Genomic DNA, 18,196 nt, shown 5'->3' with positions numbered 1-18,196 from the left:
GCTGCGAAAGGTGGATATACACTGTGCTAGTGCCGACATTGTGCATGCTCTGTTGCCTGTGTCTATGTGCCTGTGGTTCTGTCAGTGTGATCATGTGATGTATCTGACCCCAGGAATGTGTCAATAAAGTTTCCCCTTCCTGGACAATGAATTCACGGTGTTCTTATTTCAATTTCCAGGAGTGTACAAGCACGGGTAAGGCTCACACTTCATCGGTACTTTCCATCTTCTTAGCGTCGTAATCTTTCCAATTTTGAGCCTCAGAATATAGCCATGTCAAGTAGTCGTCGGAATCGGTTCATCCGAGGCTCAATGGAATCCACTTTCCCTGGGTAGCCGCCTCGGTACAGTACGTGTTCCTCTGACCGTTTCACAACTCCGACTGTAGCTCGCCTCCGACTGTGCTACTGAGCCCGTTGTGCAGAACCGCGCCAGTGTGCGTTTTCGCGCCTCGCCTGCCTCCACCTTTTCCCGCTCCCCCTTCAGGTAGGGTATTCACCACAGGTTTTCTACTACACATATCCTAATGCATTACCTACGTATGGACCAAGTGTATAAATTACAACTTTCACCTCTTACAATAGTTTTAACATTAAATACACTTTCCTTTGATTACCACATTATTTGAAATCTAACATAAATAATAATGTTCATTTCAAAAGTTGCTCACAGTCTCTTGAACATAATGATACGAACCGAGAAAGAAGTTCAAAACATTGCTTACATTAATTTATCTAAATTCATAAAGAAAAAAATTATTATATGTACAGTTGTCGTTACACATGCCCCTGTTTCCAGAAAATTTTCTTAAGTCCAAATTTTATGGGAACACTAAATCTTACAATTATACAGTGGTTCCGAATCTTTACTTAATTGTCCAAAAAGATTTACACTACATATTTCCTTTTACTCACTGTATGTAGGTTTACACTTTTTTAACACATCAAGAATAATTACTTGTCATTTACTCAAGTGCCTTTTGCACAGTCCAACTTCCCATCATAACATCACTAAAATAGCAATTTAATCATTTTTTCTAAATTTCTCAAAGAAATAATTTAAAATTCTGAAATACAAACATTTAACTACAAAAACAATTGCATATTTTGTATACACTATAAGATAATTTGTCGCTGCTTGCTTTGAATAGCAGTCCATTTCCTTACTTACTAAACAAAACACACACACATATATTCAGAAAATTAACTACACATATTTGCTGCCTATTATGCGGATTTGGGCAGTCCTTTTCACTTCATATTGTCACATCTCCTGGATCACATTTACAATTTTCCATCGATTATTTATCTGCCCTCATTGGTATTTGGCAGTCCTTCATATTATGGTTCATACACTGCCCATTTTCATTTTTGACAGTCCCATCTTTTATCTGGCTGATAGCATTTATCCTTTCTTTTCAGTCCTTTTCTCCATACATTTTTACAGTTACAGTACAATTGGTAATCTGAAACTCACATAACTACTTTAGCACACTTTCAAGGGTATACAGACATTTACAAAGATTAGATACATTTAGAATAACTTGGGTTCAGCATAAGATACAGCACATTTACTCGTTCCTAGGAACATACAGTTTCAGGTCCACAATATTTCTTACACCTAAAGGTCTTTTGGATTTTGGGTAGATCAGGTAGTAAGCATTGTCGTGTGGAATATTCTGTATTATATATGGTCCATTATAAATATATTTAAATTTTGAAATTTCATGGTTTAGTTCACTAGACTTTTCGTGGGTTTTTAAAAGAACATAATCTCCAATTTTAAATTTTGAAACTTTTAAATTTTTATTGTGTCTTTTAGATCTAGATTCAGCTTTTTGCTTTGCCCTTTTTATCACCAATTCTTTCTTTTGACCCAATCCCAAACTTGTACAAGGTGGAAACTCTAGTTTTTCTTCAATTAAACTTTTACTACTTCTGCCTAACAAAATTTCTTCCGGTGGAAATCCTGTAGTTTCATGATGTAATGTGTTCATGACATTCTCAAAATCCGATATAAATCTGCCCCAGGCTCTAAATCATGCCCCTTCCTCTTTTTTCCGCAACGCACCTTGGTCGACTGTGACATCGTCCCAAGATACGTTCCTGACCTGTGAACCTTTTATATCTGGCGGCTTTTCGGTTTCTGGAGTTCAAAGTCTTTACTTACTTGAACTCTTTGCAAAATGAACACTGAGTCATCAGGTGGCTCTTTCTTTCTTTGTTCAGTCTCAACATCTGGGATTTGTTTTGAAACTTCATCATTAAGTACAATATCGCAATTAACTGCATCCCCTTTATTTTCACTGATTTTCTCATACCCTCTTTCAGTAAAAATATATTCATTTTCCTTTACACCTGAAAATTCATCTTCACTAGAATCACCACTACTCTCTTCCTCAACATCAGATTCACTTAAGTACGCTACTTTTGCACAATAGGGAGAGTTAGTACATTCATTTTCGTCTGTATTTGCGTATCTTTCATCATCTGAATTATCGTCGGAATCCGACCATTCCGGATCGCTTTCAGGTTCTAACATAAAAGCTTTTCTGAGACAGGCACTAAGTTCTTCCTCTGTATTGTCGTCAGGCTTGGATTTTAATTCAATCTCCTCTTTTGGCAAAACGGCCTCGTCATCAGATTTATTTACATCTACTGTGACTTCATATTTAGTGTAATCGTCGTGGACTTTAATTACTTTCAGGCAATCATCTACCCCTTCTCCACGGTGCTTCTCGGTAGCAGCTTGCACTATTGGCGGACTGTTAGCAGAAGTTATTTCTTCGTCAATGCTGAGGATTTCATCCTCCAAATCCTTCCTATCATTAACCTTCCTCCTATCGGCAGCACGCGAACTTTGCGGGGTGCTATTTATTCTCCCCTCTTAAAATTTGGGCCACGTCACTTTATGGACGTCCCTACTATCTCTCTTTCCACCAACTAATTTCTTCGCCTCATACTCCCTTTTAAAATCCTCCCACTCACATTGTTTAGGCCCTTGTACAGATCATCGATCTGCACACGCCAATCAGTTACTTCTGCTAATTCATCCTCGCCTTTTATCTCATTGCAAACACTGCTAACCGCACCTCTCTGTGTATTCACAGTTTCATTTATTGTTTCCTTTGCCACGGAATTATCACTCGTAAAATTTTCCTCAGCTCTTACGGCTACGTTCGTACCTACTGCTGCCGTATTGCTAGCGGCTTCTTTCCGAACAGATGTTCTGCTAGGCTGGGCCGTTGCCCTCTGATGCTCCACTCGCCTGTTAACATGTAGCGCTCTGTGCGGCAGAGATGACTCATTCTGGCTCGCACCTGACGCTTGTTTCGCCACAACACGTCGCGGCGTTCCATGACTGTCCCTATCCTGTCTCATTACATTACGGTCGGTCCGATATCTTTTCTTAAATCGGGGCCTGTATGTGTTGTCCGCTTCCGTTTGGCCCGCAACGTTCGCGGTAATTAGTTTCCCGCGTCGTTATTATTTTGCGCGGTATACTCTCGACCGCGACCTGGATAATTTCCTCTGCCTCTTCCTCTGCCTCTTCCTCTCTGTATTACATTGACGCGAAATCCATCGCCGTCATTTCGTTCGTCATTGTGTCGGTTATTACGGTTACCAAGCCCGCATCTCGTGGTCGTGCGGTAGCGTTCTCGCTTCCCACGCCCGGGTTCCCGGGTTCGATTCCCGGCGGGGTCAGGGATTTTCTCTGCCTCGTGATGGCTGGGTGTTGTGTGATGTCCTTAGGTTAGTTAGGTTTAAGTAGTTCTAAGTTCTAGGGGACTGATGACCATAGATGTTAAGTCCCATAGTGCTCAGAGCCATTTGAACCATTTTGAACGGTTACCAAAATTTTGATAATTGGCACGACTTTCGCGCCAATGATCCTCGTCTTCGACTCTTTCGAGAAATGCTTGGAAGCTGCGATGATTGCTTCCTACATACCTCTTTGAATCTTCTGGAAGCTTTTTATATAACTCCCAGATAATTTCTGAATCTGATATTCGGCCTCTTAAATGCGTCAATTTCTGGTACCAATGCTCGCAGAAATCTTTCAAAGAATTCCTGCCCCTGTTATCATGCTGTTTGGCCATGATGAACTCCCACCATAAATGGTCCTGCTTTTGTCCAGACCAATATTCTTCCGTAAATTTCTGCCTAAATTCTTCGAACGTCATTCGTTCGGTATTTAAATTTATTCCCCAGCGCTTAGCATCACCCGCTAAGGCGCTAATTACTACATTTATCTTTTCCTGATCAGACAAGTGCTCAGGAAATACTCTCTCGCAATTTTTGATAAAATCTAACGGATGCCACCCGTTATGTTTCTTGGCTGGATCGAAGCGTTCCTCGCCTTCTAACAGCTTCGTAATTGGTGTGCCATTACAGACAACACCAGGCCTATCTTTAATTTTGCTCTCCAGATCGAAAATTCTGCCTTGAATTTTCTTAGTATTTTGTTCACAATTTTGAACACATCTGGATACTTTTTTACTTAAATCCCTTTCAGTGTCTAAAACTACCTTTTTCAATTGCGAAATCCCTTGTTGACATTCGTTTACGATCTCAGTTTTAAGACTGAAAACTTTTTCGTCTACCTTAGTTTCAACCAGAGGTTCTACTTTCTCTTGGATGTTGAGAATTTCAACATCGAAACTACTATTAATGTTTCCAATTTCCTCCTGCATAGTATCCATATTTTTGTTAATGGTAACAACTTCAAGTTTCAGTGTATTTACCACAGAACTTAAATTACCCACTTTTTGTTCTACCTGTTCTATTTGTTTACTAATTTTAATTCCCTGTCCTTCGACCTGTGCTTTAATTTGATCCACCTGTATTTTGAGCTGCTGATCAACATGTGTTTTAAGCTGATCAACATGTGTTTGAAGCTGATCATTCTGTGTTTTGAGCTGCTGATCAACATGTGTTTGAAGCTGATCATTCTGTGTTTTGATCTGCTCACTCTGTCCTGAAATTTGTTTGGTTAATTGTTCAAATAAATCGTTTATGCTTAAAATTTTCACATTGTTTTGTTCTACGGAATCGGTGTATTCCGATCCTACTTCAAAAGTTTCTTTCGGTTCTTTCTTTATCTGTGGAGAATCAAACACGTCTGTGGATTCTTTCACATAACCACTATCATCTACAAAGTCACCTTCTACTTCCTGTTTTATTCCTTGCTGTGTCCGAGGCGATTTCAACCTTTCAATCTGTTCATTGACCTGTTTGTGGTATTGTATGTACGCCAATTGTCTTCCGCTAACGCCATCTGTTATCTGGCCGCGTAAACTCCGGCTACTGCCAGCCGCATTCTCCATTTCACTTGGCGCATCTACCCTGCCTACGTTCCTGTCCATATTGAATGCCAACTATACCACACTATTATACTTGACTCACACTGCAGTTTATTTTGCTAAACTTTATTGCTATTCGTGCCACTGAACATCCACTGTTCGAACTTTACATTAATTTGTAAACGACAACAGCTGGATGTCCTGTCACCGGGAAGCCACTTGTAACGCTTCCCGCCCGCTCTCTGTGACGTACGTTATCTCTATAAAGCCTGTACTGTAATAAGTTCACGGGCTTCACCTTATAAACAAGGATTTTAGTACATTAGTTGACCGCGTGTACCTAATAGAAGCAAGATCGGACTTACATTCAGTCAATAACTACAGTGATGCATCACGCAAATGTAAAGTATAATTACTCTTTCGCATGGACAAGAAGTACACACAGTAGATGCTACCTATAATTAACAATTCGGTCGCCAGCCTACATAGGCAATGAGTAAGTTTTTTCTTGTACAAGTGGGTGCATGTACAAGCATGGTAACACGTAGTAATGATGCGTTATATGGCAAAGTTTGGAACCAGAAAAATCCACTGAACTAAAGTTTTCTCTTTTTGTACTAATTTGGACGAGCTAAATTTACACAACACCACACAGTAATGATTACTACGAACTGCATTTTGTATGTTGAGCAGACTGAAATCGGGCATAGATTGCCCTAGCATCGACAATCTTGAAAGTACACACACAATATCACTATTAATGATGGAAAAACACTAATACACTTAGGATTAATATAGAATTTAGCTTTACTGGTCAAATCTGATCAACACATTTCAAGGTTTGAAAGAATGGACAAGAGAAGGGGGGGGGCCCTGAAACTGTTATGGTCGTTAAACTGAAACTATTAAGTACTGAAGGCAAATTTACACTCAAATTTAACAATCTATGGATAACTACTCTTTTGTCTCACTTCTGAATTATTTAACTGTCATTATTTCTGTCTCAGATTAATTAAATAACATCGCTAACTCAATCCAAAAAAAACTCTCTTCCAATTTAGTCATACTTTTGTTCTATACCAACATTTGCAATAACACACAGAACTTTAGACTCCTTTACGGCATAGATTAATCTGCTGATAATTTTCATTAACACTAACATTAAACTTTCAGTTCAGGATACTCGGGTTGCACAGTACGAGGTAAGGACCTTGTCTGGGTCAGTGATCAGGATCAGTAATGGCTAAGGCAATTCTGGTAAAAGTCACGTTATTATTGAACAGTTAGAAACAGTTTCGACACTGGTCCACACAGATACACTTCTAAAGATGAAATAAATGTTTGACCTGTGCAAGTCGGTGCGGCGGTTGGCGGGCAGCGAGATAGCGGGCAGCACGGCACACATACACTCCTGGAAACGGAAAAAAGAACACATTGACACCGGTGTGTCAGACCTACCATACTTGCTCCGGACACTGCGAGAGGGCTGTACAAGCAATGATCACACGCACGGCACAGCGGACACACCAGGAACCGCGGTGTTGGCCGTCGAATGGCGCTAGCTGCGCAGCATTTGTGCACCGCCGCCGTCAGTGTCAGCCAGTTTGCCGTGGCATACGGAGCTCCATCGCAGTCTTTAACACTGGTAGCATGCCGCGACAGCGTGGACGTGAACCGTATGTGCAGTTGACAGACTTTGAGCGAGGGCGTATAGTGGGCATGCGGGAGGCCGGGTGGACGTACCGCCGAATTGCTCAACACGTGGGGCGTGAGGTCTCCACAGTACATCGATGTTGTCGCCAGTGGTCGGCGGAAGGTGCACGTGCCCGTCGACCTGGGACCGGACCGCAGCGACGCACGGATGCACGCCAAGACCGTAGGATCCTACGCAGTGCCGTAGGGGACCGCACCGCCACTTCCCAGCAAATTAGGGACACTGTTGCTCCTGGGGTATCGGAGAGGACCATTCGCAACCGTCTCCATGAAGCTGGGCTACGGTCCTGCACACCGTTAGGCCGTCTTCCGCTCACGCCCCAACATCGTGCAGCCCGCCTCCAGTGGTGTCGGGACAGGCGTGAATGGAGGGACGAATGGAGACGTGTCGTCTTCAGCGATGAGAGTCGCTTCTGCCTTGGTGCCAATGATGGTCGTATGCGTGTTTGACGCCGTGCAGGTGAGCGCCACAATCAGGACTGCATACGACCAAGGCACACAGGGCCAACACCCGGCATCATGGTGTGGGGAGCGATCTCCTACACTGGCCGTTCACCACTGGTGATCGTCGAGGGGACACTGAATAGTGCACGGTACATCCAAACCGTCATCGAACCCATCGTTCTACCATTCCTAGACCGGCAAGGGAACTTGCTGTTCCAACAGGACAATGCACGTCCGCATGTATCCCGTGCCACCAAACGTGCTCTAGAAGGTGTAAGTCAACTACCCTGGCCAGCAAGATCTCCGGATCCGTCCCCCATTGAGCATGTTTGGGACTGGATGAAGCGTCGTCTCACGCGGTCTGCACGTCCAGCACGAACGCTGGTCCAACTTAGGCGCCAGGTGGAAATGGCATGGCAAGCCGTTCCACAGGACTACATCCAGCATCTCTACGATCGTCTCCATGGGAGAATACCAGCCTGCATTGCTGCGAAAGGTGGATATACACTGTACTAGTGCCGACATTGTGCATGCTCTGTTGCCTGTGTCTATGTGCCTGTGGTTCTGTCAGTGTGATCATGTGATGTATCTGACCCCAGGTATGTGTCAATAAAGTTTCCCCTTCCTGGGACAATGAATTCACGGTGTTCTTATTTCAATTTCCAGGAGTGTATTTATAAATATGAAAACAAAATCTGAAGTACATCCATTTGCTAACTGTGCAAGCGTTAGTTTTTCCTAGGTCGTTTGCTCGCATAGTGTCCTTAAACTGAGCTACCCAAGCACGACTCATGCCCCGTCCTCACAGCTTTACTTCTGCCAGTACCTCGTCTCCTACCTTCCAAACTTTCCAAACTTTACAGAAGCTCTCCTGCGAACCTTGCAGAACCAGCACAGCCTGGGGGATGTTTCCAGAATGACATTTTCACTCTGCAGCGGAATGTACACTGATATGAAACTTTCTGGCAGATTAAAGTTGTTTGCCGGGCCGAGACTCGAACTCGGAACTTTCAGGAAGTTTCATATCAGCGCACATTCCGCTGCAGAGTGAAAATGTCATTCTGAGTTGTTCTGTCATGAATCAGAAGTTCCCTGGCTTAGGTACCAATTAAAAATACACAAAGAAAACAGCCCTCTTAGACCGACTGCTAATTCTAGGCAAAGCCCTTTGTGTAGAATTACCAAAATGCTTGATAAAATATTAAAGGACCTTTATATCTTCAAGGGTAATTTTTCAGTCAGTAAGAACTCTTCATGCTGTGCATCAAAGAGGATGAACGGAAGCTGATATGAAAACATTTTGCAATAATCGTATTACAGCTTGATACACTCCCTTGTTACATAACCCATGGAATTGTAAAATACCTCACGCTTTCACATTTTCTGCATCAGTGCTGCAAGTGGCTTCAGATTCCTTACCCACTTCACATTACAATGATTATCACTACACGCTGACGTGTCAAATATGAAAGTATTGTGTACAAATATAAACATAGCTATACTGCGCCACTTACAAGTGCTCATGTTCATCACAAGTTTGCAACTGACAGAGAAGTTGTGTAAACACAACGACCATCCAGTCCCGCTGTGGCGGTTGACTGGATTTTCGTCTTGTATATAGCGTGAGGCATAGCTAACTAAGTCCAGATAACTGGTAATATATCATTAAGAACCACTTTTATTTACATTATTATACAATCCAAATCAGGGAAATATAGATATTTTATATACGAGTACAATTAAACTATTTCCCATTGGTAACTTTGTGGGATAAAATATGTATGGCACACGTCAGAGAACATGAATTAGCCTCGCAATATGCTGAACGTAGAGGTGAGGTAAAAGAGAAACTCTTCAGGCAGAATGTCGGTGTTCTGGTGTACTATGTGTCATGTTCATAATTTACGTCTGAATGTCCATAGTTATGTTTCGAATTTCTCATCATAGTGGCTAGACAATATATTTTGTTTTTAAGTATGACATATTTGATAAAAATTGTTCGACGTTTCGATGTATTTCTTAGATTTACATTATTTCCTGTATAAATGCTAAGTAAGAATCAACATCTTTTTAATTCCATTTGATGAGATAGATCGTGATGAAGATTGTTCGACTTATATCGAAATCGAGCTCTAGACACTGGGCAACATATGCGATGTAGACGAACATTGTAGTTCCACGATTAAAATTATATAACATTCTTAATTTTTAACTGTGATCTGCATATAATACTGTGTGTACAGTATTGTTTTTAAAATACGAAAGAAGAAAAAATAGATTGTCCAGCACTTATAATCAGAAATTCGAAACATAACTATGAACATGTAAATTATAAACATGAAACAGAATACATCAGAATACCGACAGTGCGCATGAAGAATTTCCTTTTATGTTCACGTCTACATTAACCATACTGCGAGCGCAATTCTTGTTCTCTAGCTTAAGTCACACATATTTTATCCTACAAGATTATCAAAGGTACATACATCAATTATACACGCATTTTTTATATTTTTCCGAGTTTGATTGTATAATAAAGTAAATAAAAAGGTCCTTAATAACGTATTACGAATTTATGGAATTAGGTGTATCTGTTTTGTGCTATTTGCAAGACGAGAATCCATTCAACTGCCACAGTGCCACCTGGTGGTCCCTGTGTTTACAACATTTCTGTGTCATTCGTCAGCTAGTGGTGGACATGAATACTTGTAATCGCCGAAATATAGTTATGTTTGTGTTTGGCCGGCCGGAGTGGTCGAGCAGTTCTAGGCGCTTCAGTCTGGAAGCGCACGACCGCTACGGTCGCAGGTTCGAATTCTGCCTCGGGCATGATGTGTGTGGTGTCCTTAGGTTAGTTAGGTTTAAGTAGTTGTAAGTTCTAGGGGACTGATAACCTCAGACGTTAAGTCCCATAGTACTCAGAGCCATTTGAACCATTTTTGTTTGTGTTTGTACGTAATACTTTTATAACTGCCATACCGAAGTGTGGTGATCCTCATGGTAGTGTGACGCAAATAAGGAATGTTAGAGACTTGCAAAACTGATGGACAATGTGTTAAAGCATGAGATATGTTGCAGTTCCATAAGTTATGTAACGAGACATTTTATCAGTTTGTAATACGATTATTCCAAAATATTTCCCTATCAGCTTCTGTCCATCACCTTGCAGATCTGATGATGGCAGCACAGCTCCGTGGAAACCAGTCACCCGATGAAATGCTTTTCTTTATCGATGGTGGCTTTTGAAGTTTCTTCATGTATCACACGCTGCTGATAGTCCCCCCCGATTGACAACGTCAGGCATTTACAATTAATTATTTAACTTATTTTTTTGTCGAGGTGACACCTGTAAGCAGTTCTTGTCAGTGTGACGCCCTTGTTTTGTCCGCGTTGCAGGCAGAGTGGGCATCACTCTCAACATCGACTGGTACGAGCCGGTGACTAGCAGCGCCGATGACGCCGAGGCGTCGGACCGCCAGCTGCAGTTTGAGGTAAGACGTCATCCGTCCATCGTCACCTAGCAACTTGCTTGGACAACATCTCCTCAGGAGGAAGCTGCTGACTGCGTCTTTTGTTCACAAAACAGCTCCTTGAGCAGGTAGGAACAAAGGATACTGTCGTCGATGACGAGTTTATAAGAAACGGAACACAAGCGCGAATTGCACAGAGATGGGGCAGAAAGTCGGCTGTGCCTTTTGTCTGGGCGATTTCAATCGCTGTTTGTTAAAAGAACGTAAATCCATAAAATTCTGATTTTACTAGAGAGACAAAAAGATGTTTGCAGCAATACTTTGCATATTGAAACTTTCTTTTTGCTCTTAAAAATTTTCTTTTGGCCTACAACTCATTATTTAAACTATTTTCGTACTGTTTGCATTAATTGAAGGACGACACAGAACCTTACTTTACGCTTGGACGACCGCCCTTTTAACAAATACTGCTGTTTAATGAAATATGTTTGTTTGAAAAGTTACATAAACTACATTTTGCTGATAAAAATATAATGAACTCTGAAAAACACATTACAAAGTGAAAACAGGTATTGTAAATGTATTTTGTAAATTAACATCTTATTTTTCTTTAGAAAATAACCACACATAAAATTTAATTAAGTTATACAAAAGAAAACATACAATGGCAATCAATATTATAATCAAATGGAAAATTATAAAAATGTTAAAGCCCTTCCATGAAACTTTTTGAAACATTAAAAAGATTTCTATGTGTTATGTCAATCATTTAACAGTAAATATGTTTTTTATAAAGTGATGACCACTTTCGGTAGCTTAACTCTCATTTTCAGATCACACATAGCGTTATAAATGCAACTAGTAATCAATGTCAGATATACTTAACCAGTATCAGGTAGACTTAGGAGGCCACTGTAAGCGTGGTAGAAACGTTGATTAATCCAGTGAAGTTTTTTGCGATATGAAGCGGTATCATACTCAGAAAACTTTTATGTCAACTGACTCAGGTCACGAAAGCCTACAGAATTACAAATAGTTTCACTGAAAATGTAGACTTTTATTTTGCTAATCTGAGAATGTTAATACATTATTTCTTCATAAAAGTCATTGTATCTGTCTTCACTCTATGGGAGAATTTTCTTCATGTCATTGACTTTTCCTTTCTTCAATAACTGTTTTTCTTCTGGATACGGAACTAAATCTTGGAGACGGATCTTGATAGAATTTTGCCGAAGGATGAAGGTGTTTTTTTGCAGTTAACTCTCTGATGAAATGTCTTGTGAGAACTGTTCCTAGATGCACAAAATGGGAAAACTTAATAATTGCAGAGTGTACTATCTTAACCCGATCCTTGTATTTTTTCAGTAGGTACAGGACTTTTCATATTGTACTTGGGCCACCAGTTCTTGAAATTGTACCTTACAGGACTGATTGTATCAACATCGATTACTGCGAATTTAAGAGAGGCGCTACTTTGCACTATCAGTTCAGTGAGTTGCCGAACTGAGTAAATTGTCATGTTTTTGAGGGACCTTTTTATAGCATTAAAAATTCGATCACAGTCCATGAAGCTGTGAACTCTAATTAGGAAGAAATGCTCAGTTTTCTTGAAGCGGTTTGTAACTTAACAAAAATTTTGAGATATTATAGTTTTTGTTCTGTCCAGAGCAACTGTCGGAGAATAAATCAATTTCCTCATACTGAGCTGAGACAGAATTCAACTAGTCTAAAAGGAAAAGCATAGGTTATTAGCGCCCTTTTTTTGCCTGGGCTTCATGACAGATACACATGACTGTTTTATTTGTTTTTATATTGTGTATACAAAAAACGTTAAATGTTGGTTGCCTCAAATAAAACAATTCCTGGACAGGGATTTTGGGCACTCCTATACTTCGCACATAATCGCAAGGAGAGAGAAAACATTTTAATTTTTTCCAGGTTTTTCATCCGACCTGTCATGCTGCAAAGCATTGTAAAACTTCTTCTCTTGTAAACAGCGCCTCAGCAGCTGCTAAACGCCTTGCAGCGATGTAAGTATAGAGACTTTAGATTCAGGGCTGTTACCGTAAAGTCTGAGTATTCTGTCTCCTAACGCGCTTCTCATTCACAGCGAGGATTGAAAGAGATGCAGCTACAGTTACTTCTTTTCTTTGTGTGCCCACCATTATGTGATACTTGAAGGAATTTTCTTTGCTTTGCTTCCCTGGATCGTTTCATGGTATTCTTATTTTCACATCTTCAATGACTCTTAGGATTTGTAGAAGTATGTCCTGTTCATTCTTTGAAGAATAGTTATTATAAAAGTTATTGAAGACACCCAGCCAATTCTGTTGAAAGATGACAGTATCAAAGCATTTTCTCTTACACCTAGAGTCAAGGTTATTACAATTAGCATCTGGATATAAGTAAGCTGTTGCTGCACACAAATTCCTCATCTTTTAATTTCTTGGCAAATTCTTTTGGTTCCACCGTTAGGAGATGCATCTCTGTTACTTAAACCACTGAAGCAGAGCTTCATCCACGCCGCTGCACTCATCTTTTCGTAACTGCGTAATTTTGCATCCATTTTTTTTAAACGCAGTAACAATATTATCCTTGTTCTTCCAAGTCGTTTGGACCGTGGAATTTAAGAGGACAAAATGACGACACACGTCAACCTCTTTAACTCCATTTTCGATTTCATGAATCACTTTCACTTTTTCGTCCACCATTAAAATTTCTTTTATTGGCTATGCTGTTGTAAAAAGGTTGTGTAAACTGACCTCAACTGTATTGGTGACGAGTGCTGTGATTGTTACCAGTACTGTAGTATGAATGCGCTAGGGTAACAATGAGACTGTTGTTGACAGAAGGGCAGAGAGGGCAATATGTCAGGTTGGCATATTACAACAACAGATTTCCTTCTACAGTATATCGACTCTTGATGCTAAATGAGATTGGAAGTGACGTTATGTACGAGGCACACGCAAATTCGTCGTATTAAGCTAGGATGAGAAGTATGTTCCTTGCGAGGAATATGGTCGTACAACAGAAATCACGACGTTATAGCCTAGGTTTCATTGAAATTGATGTCGTTACAAGAAAGTTCAACTATATAAGGGCCGATCAAAAAGTTTCCGTTTGAGGACGTTGCTGCAGCGTGTATGTAACTTAGTGTGACTCCAATGCAGGTACACAAGCAGCAACATCCGGGAAAAGGTGTGCTGAAAAGCAATGCCTCCGAATCTTTTATGTCAAAATTCATAAAGCATTTTCAGTAAAACGTACGTTATTAACATTCTACATCTTTAATCTTCATGTCTACATATTTATTTCTCAACATAGTCACCCTGACGCAGAAGACATTTCTCGCGATGAGAGACCAGTGTGTTGTTAAGTCACTGTAGAACGTTTGTCCTTATTCAGGGAGCCACAAACTCACCTCTGCTTGCAACAGCTCAAAACTATGAAAATGGAGTTCTCGAACGTGTTCTCTAAGATATGGAAACAGATGAAAATCGGATGGGGCCAAGTCGGGGCGGTGTGGGAGAGGGCAAATGGCAGTGAACCCAAGGCGTCCGATTGTTGGAGATGTCGCAGCCATCCCGTGTAGTCTGGCACTGGCGTGCTGAAGGAGGAGAGAGAGAGAAGGGGGGGGGGGGGGTGCTCCAAATGTGGACGAAATCTTCGAATAGGAAACTCGATAATAGAACGCTGTTTCTCACGCACCGACATAGTTAAGTTACACGCAGCCATGTTACTCGCTGCAGTAGAGGGCCTGCAAATATGCAAACACGAAGAATGTCGTTGTTGTGGTCTTCATTCCTATGACTGGTTTGATGCAGCTCTGCATGTTACTTTACCCTTTGCAAGTTACTGCAACCAACGTCTCCCTACTGTATTCATCTTTTGGTCTCTCTCTACGATTATTATTCCTCACACTTCCCTCAAATACTAAGCTGGTGATCCCCTAACGTTTCAGAATGCCCTAATAACCGATCCCTTCATCTAGTCAGGCTGCGCCACAAATTTCGTTTCTTCCCAATTCTGTTCAGTAGCTCCTCATTCGTTAAGTGATCTACTCATATAATCTTCAGCATTCTTCTGTAGCACCATATATCTACATCTACATGATTACTTTGCAATTCACATTTAAGTGCTAGGCAGAGGGTTCATCGAACCACAATCATACTATCTCTCTACCATTCCACTCCCGAACAGCGGGCTGGAAAAACGAACACCTAAACCTTTCTGTCCGAGCTCTGATTTCTCTTACATTATTTTGATGATCATTCCCACTTATGTAGGCTGAACTGAACAAAATATTTTCGCATTCGGAAGAGAAAGTTGGTGACTGAAATTTCATAAATAGATCTCGCCGCGACGAAAAACGTCTTTGCTTTAATGACTTCCATCCCAACTCGCGTATCATATCTGCCACACTCTCTCCCCTATTACGTGATAATACAAAACGAGCTCCTCATTTTTGCACCCTTTCGATGTCCTCCGTCAATCCCATCTGGTAAGGATCCCAAACCGCGCAGCAATATTCTAACAGAGGACGAAAGAGTGTAGTGTAAGCTGTCTCCTTAGTGGACTTGTTGCATCTTCTAAGTGTCCTGCCAATGAAACGCAATCTTTGGCTCGCCTTCCCCAAAATATTATCTGTGGTCTTTCCAACTGAAGTTGTTCGTAATTTTAACACCCAGGTACTTAGTTGAATTGACAGCCTTGAGAATTGTACTATTTATCGAGTAATCGAATTCCAACGGATTTCTTTTGGAACTCATGTGGATCACCTCACACTTTTCGTTATTTAGCGTCAACTGCCACCTGCCACACCATACACCAATCCTTTCTAAATCGCTTTGCAACTGATACTGGTCTTCGGATGACCTTACTAGATGGTAAATTACAGCATCATCTGCGAACAACCCAAGAGAACTGCTCAGATGGTCACCCAGGTCATTTATATAGATCAGGAACAGCAGAGGTCCCAGGACGCTTCCCTGGGGAACACCTGATATCACTTCAGTTTTACTCGAATTTTCCGTCTATTACTACGAGCTGCGACCTTCCTGACAGGAAATCACGAATCCAGTCGCACAACTGAGACGATACCCCATAGGCCCGCAGCTTGATTAGAAGTCGCTTGTGAGGAACGGTGTCAAAAGCTTCCCGCAAATCTAGAAATACGGAATCAACTTGAGATCCCCTGTCGATAGCGGCCATTACTTCGTGCGAATAAAGAGCTAGCTGCGTTGCACAAGAACGATGTTTTCTGAAACCATGCTGATTACGTATCAATAGATCATTCCCTTCTAGGTGATTCATACTGTTTGAATACAATATATGCTCCAAAACCCTACTGCAAACCGACGTCAATGGTATAGGTCTGTAGTTCGGTGAATTATTCCTACTACCCCTCTTAAACACTGGTGCGACCTGCGCAATTTTCTAATCTGTAGGTACAGATCTATCGGTGAGCGAGCGGTTGTATATGATTGCTAAGTAGGGAGCTATTGTATCAGCATAATCTGAAAGGAACCTTTTTTTTTATTATTATTCTGGATTTACAATGTGAGTACATTTTTCCAGCACCTATTCTATATTACAGCAAGTCACTAATTATTGTTCTCCACTCTTCTCTATTTGTCCATAAATCTTCAGGAATGTTGTTCTTCCTCATTGCTGACTGAACTCCCTGTATCCATGTATCAGGTGGTCGTCCCCTTTTCCTTCTTCCAATTGGTACCCAGTCGATTATGCATTTTGGTAGCCTTTCCTGTTCCATTCGTCTGATGTGTCCATACCATTTAAGTTGTTTGTGCTCGATGAAATCCATAACTGAATTTTTACATTTAATCTTGTCTCTGATTACTTCATTTCTTATTCTTTCTCGTCTTGATATTCTTGCTGAACGTCTCCAGAAATCCATTTCTGTGGCTAATAATTTTGATTTCAGTTGCCATTTTGTTGTCCACACTTCTGAACCATATGTAATAATGCTCCTAACTATTGTTTTAAAAATCCTTATTTTGTTATCAGTTGTTATGTGTTTGTCCCAGAGAATTCCATTCAATAAAGAGATTGTCGTCTTTCCAGAATTTATTCTTGATCTAATTTCTTTGTCCTGTTTCCCATCATTTCTAATTTTCACACCTAAATATTTATATTCCTCAGTAGCTGTTATTGTTCCCATCCCTTCTTCTAATATTAAGTCTCCATTCACTCCACCAATTACCATGTACTTTGTTTTATTCATGTTTACATTTAGACCTGATTTTTTATATTCTTGAATCAATTTTCTGGTCATATACTCTATGTCCTCATAGTCTTCGGCTATAATCAGTTGGTCATCTGCAAATTGTAACGAGTATATTGATCTATCATTTATTGGTATTCCCATAGCGTGACATTTTTTCTTCCAATTCTGTAAAGTTACTTCTGTATATACACTCCTGGAAATGGAAAAAAGAACACATTGACACCGGTGTGTCAGACCCACCATACTTGCTCCGGACACTGCGAGAGGGCTGTACAAGCAATGATCACACGCACGGCACAGCGGACACACCAGGAACTGCGGTGTTGGCCGTCGAATGGCGCTAGCTGCGCAGCATTTGTGCACCGCCGCCGTCAGTGTCAGCCAGTTTGCCGTGGCATATGGAGCTCCATCGCAGTCTTTAACACTGGTAGCATGCCGCGACAGCGTGGACGTGAACCGTATGTGCAGTTGACGGGCTTTGAGCGAGGGCGTATAGTGGGCATGCGGGAGGCCGGGTGGACGTACCGCCGAATTGCTCAACACGTGGGGCGTGAGGTCTCCACAGTACATCGATGTTGTCGCCAGTGGTCGGCGGAAGGTGCACGTGCCCGTCGACCTGGGACCGGACCGCAGCGACGCACGGATGCACGCCAAGACCGTAGGATCCTACGCAGTGCCATAGGGGACCGCACCGCCACTTCCCAGCAAATTAGGGACACTGTTGTTCCTGGGGTATCGGCGAGGACCATTCGCAACCGTCTCCATGAAGCTGGGCTACGGTCCCGCACACCGTTAGGCCGTCTTCAGCTCACGCCCCAACATCGTGCAGCCCGCCTCCAGTGGTGTCGCGACAGGCATGAATGGAGGGACGAATGGAGACGTGTCGTCTTCAGCGATGAGAGTCGCTTCTGCCTTGGTGCCAATGATGGTCGTATGCGTGTTTGGCGCCGTGCAGGTGAGCGCCACAATCAGGACTGCATACGACCGAGGCACACAGGGCCAACACCCGGCATCATGGTG

General features: G+C 41.6%; 1 protein-coding gene across 1 annotated transcript in view; it reads left to right on the top strand.

Annotated features, from left to right (window-relative positions):
* LOC124709101 (myrosinase 1-like) overlaps positions 1–18,196 on the top strand; it is a 134,015-nt gene that overhangs the window by 72,989 nt on the left and 42,830 nt on the right. Inside the window, exon 5 of the mRNA XM_047240750.1 lies at positions 10,856–10,950. Within this exon, the coding sequence (XP_047096706.1) occupies positions 10,856–10,950 (95 nt within the window). The remainder of the gene's footprint in view (positions 1–10,855; positions 10,951–18,196) is intronic.

Source organism: Schistocerca piceifrons, chromosome 7 (assembly GCF_021461385.2).
Source record: "Schistocerca piceifrons isolate TAMUIC-IGC-003096 chromosome 7, iqSchPice1.1, whole genome shotgun sequence".
NCBI lineage: Eukaryota > Metazoa > Arthropoda > Insecta > Orthoptera > Acrididae > Schistocerca > Schistocerca piceifrons.
Note: the sequence above shows the minus strand (reverse complement) of the source record. Positions and strands in the feature narration are given on the sequence as shown.